The following is a 10,143-nucleotide window of genomic DNA, read 5'->3' on the forward strand; positions in this document are numbered from 1 at the left end:
ACGATTGTCAAACTATTTGTCAAACTACACTAAACTCATATATGTGCGTGAAAAAGTAGCGGGAAATTTACGAGACAATGAAAAGCGATTGTTGTGTGTTTTTATAAAAGGAATACGTTTCTGTTGAAAAAGTGAAAGAATATATATTATAGAAAAAATATATAAACATATATATTACTTTTTTATACATTTAAAGCTCTATACATGTTATAAATTAATATTAACATTTGATAAGTATTTTATTTTGGTTAGTATCTACTTTATATTGATATTACAATGAAAGGTTAATAATCATTTGTTATCGTTAAGAATAATTTTAAATAGGAACATTTAAGCTGCTTAAATATATAATGCATTATTATTATTTTTTTTATTATTGTTATTTTTATTGTTATTGTTATTGTTATTGTTATTGTTATTGTTATCGTTATTGTTTCTGTTTTTGTTATTATATTAATTATTATTTATTATTATATATATAACACAGGAAATGGATTTTGCTTTTAAACATTGTACCATTACAAATGAAATTAAAACTTTAAAGACACTTTATCCACATGATTTGCAAGTATATGATATTTTACCTGAAGGTGAATTATCTTTAATTGAATTTCAAGAGTTAGCTCTTGATAGATTAAAAGGTACATTTTATTATTTTTTTAAAGATATTTCTTTAATAAATCAATATTTAGATATACGCATCATTTTAGTTCTTCGTATGGTTGAAAATATTTCTCTACGAACTGATCTTAAGATAATAGAAGCACGTAGGGATAGTTTAAAAGATAGTTTGAAAAAGGATGGTCTGAAATATTATGTAAATCTAATTTGTGGAACTGGTTGTAAGTCTGATGCAGAATTCGATCTTCAAGCCAGAAAAAAGGATAATATATCGCATCATATTCTGAATCTAGCATATTGCAAAGACAAAGATCAAGCAAAATGGTTCATAAATCAAGAGGTAGAATTATTCAAAATAAGATTTTCATCTTTGGATAAAGAAGGCGTTGATCAATTCTTAAATATACATAAGCTCAACTGCAAACATGTACGTTTATTTTTTCAAACATTTTTAATGCTATCAACAGTATAAATATTTTTTCATATTTATTTATTTATATATACATAATATACAAATAATATGATAAGGCTTTTTTTTTATAGATATGCTATGAAGAAAAAGAAAGAATACGAGAAGAACTTCAAATGTCTACTTTCAAAATTACAAATATAGATACAGTAGATTTTTATAAAGTACCATTTCAGAAAGTAATTGATCTTGTTAGAGCGCGTAAAGTATATCTTGAAGATGGAATGGCATATGTACCACGAAATGATCTGATTTCATTGTGTATTTCATACTTCAGGCAAAAACTAATTACAGGAATAGAAGTATGACTACTACATTTTTTATGTTCTCTTTTTCTCTCTCCTCCTCCTCCTTCTTTTCCTTAACTTTTCAAATTTTTACATTTATTGTATTAATTATCTTTGCCTATTTCTTGATTATTTAGGATGCAAAAGTAAATCTTTTAAATGTCTCTGACGATGAAAGATTGATAAGTTTTATTAATGCCCTACCTGGCACATTCTCTGGAATGGCTCGAATAGTTTGGTCAACCACAAATACACCAATTGAAAAACTAGAGAAAGTAAGTAATTGAAAATATATTAACAATGAATATATGTATTTAAATTCTTTGGATTTTATTTAATATTTTATTTACTTATTATAGTTATCAAAAACATCTTATCCATTATGTATGAGATCTCTTCACGAAGCATTACATATTAATCACCACTTAAAGAATTCTGGACGTATTCAATATGGTCTATTTCTTAAAGGAATAGGTGTTTCTTTAGAAGATGCATTAGAATTTTGGAGGGAAGCATTTTCCCAAAAAATAGATTCAGATAAATTTGAAAAGCAATATGCGTACAGTATCAGACATATATATGGTAAAGAGGGAAAACAAACAAATTATACACCTCTTGGTTGTAATAAAATTATAAGCAATTCTGTTGGTCCTGGAGAATATCATGGTTGCCCATTTAGGCATATGGATCAGAATTCGTTAAAGCAAAAATTATCTACTCACGGTATCCTTGATTCAGGTATTATTTATTTATAGAATTCTGAAAAAAATTTAAAGATGTTAAATTAATAAACGACTATTAATACAGATATAAAAGAGATAGCCGATTTAGCAAAAGAGGGACATTATTCGTTGGCGTGTACAAGACATTTTCAATCATTACATAAACAATTACCAGAGCAACCGATTGTTCACCCAAATGGATACTTTGCAGAAAGTCGTAAAATAGCAAATAAAACTAACGATACTATAGGTAAATGAAAATTTAATGATCTCTAAACAATTTCTTAATAGAAGTCATTGAAATAATGGAAGTTAATCTTTGTATTGTGTAGTCGATAGTATCGATAGTTCAATGCAGTTAACAAATATAAGATCAGAAAGGTTGACGGGTACTCCACGAAGAAATGAGACAGGTAGTCTTACACCTTCTAGAGTCAGCGAACAATTTTCTACACCATCTCGAAGAATAGAAAAGATAAATACAACTCCTTCAAGCAGCATTAAAAAAATTAATCCATTAAATATTGAAAAGCTATTAAATGATGATGAAATTGCAGAATTAATGGACACAGACTTAATGGATCAAGTTTATTGAGGTTAGAAGCAATATCTATTTATATATGAATATGTATAATAATAAGATTATTTATTATATTTTTTATTTTTTAGATTATAATTATTTGTGTCAAGTTTTTTATGTCATTTGCGTTCTACAAAAAAAATAATTATTCTGTTATATACCTTCATTTGTATTTATATAAATTGTTCACTAATTAATGGCATACTATTATACATAGCTGTTGACTTCCTTTAAACGGTACTTTGGCAAAAAGTGTGTACTAACATCTCGCATCATTGCACTTACAAGTTTGTCTAGATCGTATTTATGTTGCCATCCCCAATCTTTTCGTGCCTCACTATCGTCCAAAATTTGTGGCCAATTTTCCGCTAAAATTATTAAAATTATATATGTATAGATGGTAAAAGAATAAAATGTTATTTAGAAAATTTTATTAACCCATTTGTTTCATTTGCGTATATATGCGTACATTTGCGTTGTGAATGAATAATGGTTAAAGCATTTCTTAAAATATTATTATATTTAGATTTAATGAAAAACAAATTTGATGGTACATTTATCATTTTGTCGTATGATGCAAAGTAGATTAAAAGATATTTATACATAATTTAAATAACGTGATATCCTTAAGTTCTACTAACCGATATGTTGCCGGCTATCTGGTTTATAACTGATTTGCAAATCTGGAACATGTTTGATGATTTCGCTAAAGAGTTCCTCTGGTGTGAAACTCATAGCAGTAACATTATACACTCGCCTTTGAAGTTTTTCATTAGGTGCGTTTAAAAATTGGAAAAGGGCTGAAAGACAATCGTCGATGTACATCATCGGTAATCGAGTGTAGGGTTCTAAATAACACTCGTATCTCTTGTTTAACAGACCTTCGTGGAAAACAGCTACTGCATAATCTGTAAATATATTTATGTATTTTGTTATATGAAAATGAAAATATGAATAAATCATTCAATAGAAGTTATAAGCTGATATTATTATTATTATTATTATTATTATTATTATTATTATTATTATTATCATCATCATCATCATCATCATCATCATCATCATCAAAAGCATTACAGAAAAAAGCGAGGATTATATGGTTCCCCCACTCCTTTCCTAATTCTTATTTCTATATTTCGTTTCTTTCTCTCTCTCTCTCTCTCTCTTCTCTCTCTTATTTCATTTCATAATTGTTGTTTATTATTATATTTTATTAAATTTTTGTTTGTAAAGCCGTTTTTTAAGAGTATGTATTTTTTTACATAATTATTCCCAATCCCTGATACTCTTTCCATTCTTTCTTTTCTTTTTTTATTTACTTATTTATTTTCTTTTTCTTCTTCTTCTTTTCTTCATTAAAGAACTTTATTATTATTTGTTTACTCAGTCTGACCACACCATGTTAAAACGTGGAATAATTTCTCATTACAATCAATATAGATACTGCAAGTAGAATTACGAATATCCAGGCTTTTTTTTTAATTTATTTTTAGTTTGCGAGGGTACTCTACTGACGATCGATGAAGTTTAAGTTTTGTTGTTGATGTTTATTATTACCTTTTTGCATATAATTTCTTTCGTTATCATTTTTTGTTTCTTCGTTGACCTCCTTCCATTAAAAACTATGTTCTTCGTCAAACAAGTTTACATCATCGATGCTGTCTATTTGTTTGACTCCAATCGCTTCTTCGTCGTCGTCGTCAAACTCACCATCTTCATAATCTTTATCATCATCATCATCATCATCATCATCATCATCATCATCATCATCATCATCATCATCATCATCATCATCATCATCATCATCATCATCATCATCATCATCATCATCATCATCATCATCATCATCATCATCATCATCATCATCATCATCATCATCATCCTTAATATTTTTCAATTCTAGTTTTTATAAGAAGTATAAAGATAAGCAAAAAAAGGGGGAATAATTGTAAAGATAAAGAAATTGTTGGTACTACTGTAACCATCGAAGGATTGGTTGCACCATTGCGCATTTATAATCATGCCAAAGATCACGCTCTACTTATTCGTAAAAAACGTACTTATTGCGGCTCCTAATGGCCATCATTAAAGATCTCTTTATTTTATATGTATCGCATGGAAGAAACCGTCTTCTCGAAAAAAAAAACTACTCCTTATCGTGTTATTTGTATATGTATTTTATCTATATATCCTATCCTCTTCAAATCATCGTTGAAGTATTGTCATTGTTTTATACGTACCAGTTGTACCGCCTCCAGGTGGATCACTACTTATTACTCCTGGAAATCTAAGACATCGAAAATCTAAGTTGAACCTGTGATGATAATATTCTCCTAAAAGTTCGGCGTGAACTTTGCTAACACCATAAATGGTGCGAGGTCGTTGAATCGTAATGTTTGGTGTAGGATTTCTTGGTGAATCCGGCCCGAACGCACCAATCGTTGAAGGTATGAAAATCCTTAATTTATATTGTTTGGCTAATTCAATAACATTGTGCATACCTACAAATAAAATGCAAGGAAATATAATTGTCTGCACCTAAGAAAAACAAACTGATGGGAGGAAGAATGACAGGTATAAAAATGATAATATTTCTGTGGTGTATATGCATAATGTATAAAATTGTATTTCATTCATAGGAAAAAAAAACCAATATATTTTATTTTAATTTAGAATTGATAAATGTGCTGCATGAAAAGACAGAAAAAGAAAATTTAGAAAAATACAAAAATGATCAAATTCTGAGCGGGGCCAATTTACTTTCTCTCGTGGTCTCTCTTTCGTAACTAGAACGATACGATCGTGAACGTAAAGACAGATTCGCTAGTTACCACGGCATTTGATTTCACTGAATTGCAAGTCGTTAGTAGACGATGAAGATCCGTTTTTGTTTCATTTTTAGAACGTGCATAATAGACTAGATATAAACCAAGCGAGTTAATGATACATTGATAAGCTATCATTAGAATACTTCAAGAAAAAAATAAATAATTTATTAGAAAAAGAAAATGAAAATGAAATCTTGAAATGTTGTTAAACAACCTTCAATATTGACCCTCACTGCCAAAGGAACATTCTGTTCACCCACGGCACTAAGAAGAGCACTAAAATGTATCAGCCAATCGATCCTATAATCAACGACGATCTTTTGAAGATTTTTAAAATCAAGAATGTCTGCGAAGATGAATGGTCCATTAGCCAAATTTTCATCCGTCGGCTTAATGATATCCGAAAGAATCACATTATCTTTTCCGTAATTCTTGCGTAGTAACTTGGCACACTCTGTACCTAGTTGTCCAAGGCCACCTGTTAGATATCGTCACTAATGTAAATAAGCAAGATAATTACTCTTCGTTCTTCTATCGATTAAATCAAGTCTAATGTCCCAATTGAAAATTTTTCAAAGTTCTTCTCTTTTATAATTTCATAGATCGTAAATAGATGATAAATGATCGATAAATCTTCTTACCTGTTATAAGTATCCTTGGAGAACGTTTCGTATCGCTTATGTTACGAAGAAGATTATTAGATGAGATTATTAAACTTTTCTTCGTTAAATTTTTAAAAGTACAACAAAATAATTTTTTTAAATTTCTATTAAACATATTTTTTATTTGCTGAACTATTTGTTCTTTCTTTTCTTCACAAAAAAATATCTTCTCTTTCAGTTTTGCTGTTCGATATTATTGTGCCGAACTTACGGAAAAACAAGTTACTCGCAACTATTAGAAAAGAACTCTCCTTGTCTCGTTTTACCGATCTCTTCGAATGATCAATCCTTTCTCGTTTCTCTCCTTTCCACTCCAAGTTGATAAATAAGCAAGAAATTCTCGCATAATTATATATCTTGTGTTCTGATATATTAAAAACCTGTTGGAAAATAAACGCGCTAACTCCTTGTTTTTATTTGTTTATTCAATGAATATATGCATGTGAGGATCATTCTTTTACTTTTTCTCTCTCTTTCTATCTCTTTCTCTCTAGAATACATTTGTAATTTTTCTATCTTCTATTGTGTTATGTTAGGAATATGCAAGAAAGTTATTTACAACGCGAAATTTTATTTAATAACAGTATATTCAAATTTGCATCTATAGACCAGTAACGACAGCTCGAGATTCACTCGACAGTCGTTTTCTAATAGCTGTGAATAACTTGTTTATTCCGCAAATTCGGCATGATAATATCGAACAACAAAACTGAAAAAGAAGATATTTTTTTGTGAAGAAAAGAAAGAACAAATAGTTTAGCAAACAATAAAAGAATATTTTTACTAGAAATTTGAAAAAGTTATCCTGTTGTATACAGTAGAAGGATAACCAAAACACACAAATGTTTACAAGTATCGCAAAGGCTCGTGTATTTCGCTTTTCTCAACATATGTTATTTTATTTTTATTCATATATCTAATTTTACATATATGATATACCATAAATGGAATGCCTTATTTTTTTTAAGTCAGTTCGAAAGGGTATTAATTTCAAAGTAAAAAAATATTAAACATTGTTTATCTTAAAGCTAATTAATGTTTTATTTACGGACTAAGCGATATTTGCATTAATTAAATAATAGTTAAATTAAAAAATACGTATAACTGAATAAAAAAAGAAAATACTCATTGACTTAGAGAGGTTGAGTATCAGCGAAAATGGAGTATTAATGTTTAATGCAATATATTTGACAATCGAATAATTGAATAATATTTTATTGATGGATTATTAACAGGACAGAAATATTCAACAATTTTATTAGAAAATGTATCACTAAATGTCTGTTCATTAAGGGGGTATTCTGGTCTAAAAATTAGAAAAAATCGATTTTTTTTTAAATATATTTTTAAAGCTTAACCTTTTAAGAATATGTTCTTAAGAGGATTTATCAAAATTATTTTCGGAGATATAGCTGTTTTAGTGACGCGGTATCCTGCATCCTACCCTTATTACGCGAAACTTTGAACGCGTTTTTCTCGAAACTACTTTTTTGAGGTGGTTGACTTGATATCTCAAGTTCTACTCGACCGATTCCTTTGAAATTTGGTGGGAATCTTCTTTATACATCTCTCTATCGGGTGACCCTTGGATTTTGAAAAATTTTAATTTTTAATATTTTAAAAAAATTCGAGAAAGTCAAAAAAAGGGGCCAACAACAATTTTTTGTTCATATCGACGCCATTTTCTGAATTTTTTTTTTTGGCTAAGGGTCACCCAATAGCAACATCTTTACTGATTAAGAATTTTCCAAATTTTTGTGTTTCAAATCACTACAAGGGTTGGAATCATGTCAACCAGAGTGCACCGATTTTTTGTAGCCCCCACTTCACCGGCCTGTATTTCTACGAATTTTTTTTCACGATTTTTTTTGTATTCTTAAAATGTTAATAAACATCATATAAAAAAATGGGTAGTAAAAATGTTTTTCATTTTTTTTTATCTTAGTTTGAAAAATGCCTAAAATTTAGGCTTCTAGACCAGAATACCCCCTTAATATGGTATTAACATGACAGTTGACCTGCATATTGTGCACGGCAGATAAGGGAAATTATATAAGAAAATTTCCTAATCGGTTGATTGATTAATCGTGGCAGAGTATTTTTATAATTACTTCGTTCGCCAAATTTGGAATATAAAAGAACGAAATTAAAAATGACACTTTTTCATTAATTAATAGGTTACAATATTGTATTCATATTAATAAACACCATTTCAGGCATCTAATATAAGTTTCTTATATAATAAAAATTAAAATGTTTATTATAAACAATTGTAGTTCTTCTTCCACTTTAATTATCTTATTCATCAGCAACTTTATTACAAAAATCGTTGACTATTATATTGAAGCATTTCATTTACTTGGAAATTAATATGCTCTTCCGAACTGTCATAAAAAATAAGGAGAGCATTTATAGAAAAGACCATCGAGTCTCCTAAATACTGCACTTATTAAAAAGTCATGTAAAACACATTATGTCCTTCTCGATATCATACAATTCCTATGGAAATAATTTTTTGTTTAATGTACAATTTATAAGTCATTCGAAATAATCAAGTTAAACGCCTCATTATATCACCTAAATATCTCTTTTGTTTACAATTGTATTAAAAAACTTCGACAAAAAAAGTTGCACTATAGTCGGGATAGTATTTAATGATTGAAAGAATTTTTTGTTAAAGTCATTTATTTTACAATTTGAAGCTCAAATTTGTATTTTTAAATTAAACAATATATTTTCTTTTCGATATTCATAAAAATATATGCTCTATAAAGAGCATGATAAAACAAATAAAAACGATCTGTATGACAATATCATTCTAATCATTTATACTCAAAATATTTACATCTAAATATAATTACTCTGTTCATTTCTCGAATATCCGTTATTACCGTGATAATAGAGCATATCAATGAACAATAAGATGTGTACATTTTTCAGCGATACGAAAATTATACCTTTGTATGCTATTCTGATGATAGGGCTATAAACAGACAATAAGATGTGTACGGCTTTGAGCGATACGAAGATTATAACTTTGTATTGACGCAAATCGTCACAATTTCGAATATCATTTGTAATGTAAGAACGTTTATTTTACTACCACACATTAGTCTTTGAATGACCTTCACTAAATTTCGCTGAAACCGTCTTAACGCCGATTATCGCAAAGCGGTAATAAAAATAGATCATCACATTTAAAAATATGAAAATGATTTTGAAATTTTTTCTACTCTTCCACCTACGCAAAAGAAATAGGCATATCAATATGCCCCCCTCTATACCGTACAAATTCTATACCACACACACACACACACACACACACTTTCATATTATTACAAATAACAGAGATATTCAAGGTGAACAGAGTAATTATGTTTAGATGTTAATATCTCGAGAATAAATGATCAGAATGATATATGGTCATGCAAATCATTTTTATTCGATTTTTCATGCTCTATAAGAATATATATATATAGTTTCATTTAAAAAAACAAAGTTAACCATCAAATTTCAAAACAATTACCTTGACAAAAAATTCTTCCTTCTTGCAGTAGTGCAATTTTTTCTTTTAAAGTTTTTGTATACTATTGTAAAAAAAGAAGAAATTTAGGTGATACAGTTAAGCGCCTCATCCTGTGTATATTAATTGTATAAATATTAGATACATATTTTATATCTATTCACAAATGATCATATCAAGATCATTGATCTAGTATAAATCGATTTTACATATCTTTATGTATAAATTGCATGAGTTTATAAACAACAACAATGAAATAATCGTTTGAAAATAGTAATATTATTATATTTACGTAATTAATTTTTTGTTTGTTGTTCATTTAAGGTTAGTATGCATGTATTATGCGTTTTTTTCTATGTTTAAACTTTTCTAAGGCATTACATACAAACAACGAATAGTTTCATCTCATCAAACGAGATCGTATTGATTAAAAACTAGTTATTAATAAATT

At 28.3% G+C, this 10,143-nt stretch overlaps 2 protein-coding genes across 3 annotated transcripts; one reads left to right on the forward strand and one right to left on the reverse strand.

The window, feature by feature from the left end:
• Nucleotides 1-52: 52 nt before the first annotated feature.
• On the forward strand, nucleotides 53-3,116 carry LOC107072351 (DNA primase large subunit). The gene is made up of 9 exons (XM_015332212.2): nucleotides 53-247; nucleotides 488-641; nucleotides 711-1,048; nucleotides 1,165-1,392; nucleotides 1,515-1,652; nucleotides 1,737-2,115; nucleotides 2,185-2,349; nucleotides 2,432-2,695; nucleotides 2,769-3,116. Exons 2-8 carry the CDS (start codon nucleotides 491-493, stop codon nucleotides 2,692-2,694), a joined length of 1,662 nt encoding a protein of 553 aa, XP_015187698.1. The 5' UTR covers nucleotides 53-247; nucleotides 488-490; the 3' UTR covers nucleotide 2,695; nucleotides 2,769-3,116.
• Nucleotides 2,002-6,457, reverse strand: Tdh (L-threonine dehydrogenase). 2 transcript variants are annotated; one of them, XM_089177540.1, is made up of 6 exons: nucleotides 6,149-6,457; nucleotides 5,722-5,985; nucleotides 4,920-5,180; nucleotides 3,321-3,587; nucleotides 2,841-3,047; nucleotides 2,002-2,136 (listed from the first exon to the last, which is right to left on the reverse strand). In XM_089177540.1, the coding sequence occupies exons 1-5, from the start codon at nucleotides 6,282-6,284 to the stop codon at nucleotides 2,887-2,889; spliced, it is 1,089 nt and encodes a 362-aa protein (XP_089033666.1). In that variant the 5' UTR covers nucleotides 6,285-6,457; the 3' UTR covers nucleotides 2,002-2,136; nucleotides 2,841-2,886. The 2 variants fall into 2 exon arrangements, with proteins under 2 accessions (XP_089033666.1, XP_015187699.1); XM_015332213.2 differs by lacking the exon at nucleotides 2,002-2,136 and having other exon boundaries at nucleotides 2,725-3,047.
• Nucleotides 6,458-10,143: the final 3,686 nt, after the last annotated feature.

Source organism: Polistes dominula, unplaced genomic scaffold, assembly GCF_049000335.1.
Source record: "Polistes dominula isolate Pdom_NZ unplaced genomic scaffold, Pdom_raw_medaka contig_624, whole genome shotgun sequence".
Taxonomy (NCBI): Eukaryota; Metazoa; Arthropoda; class Insecta; order Hymenoptera; family Vespidae; genus Polistes; species Polistes dominula.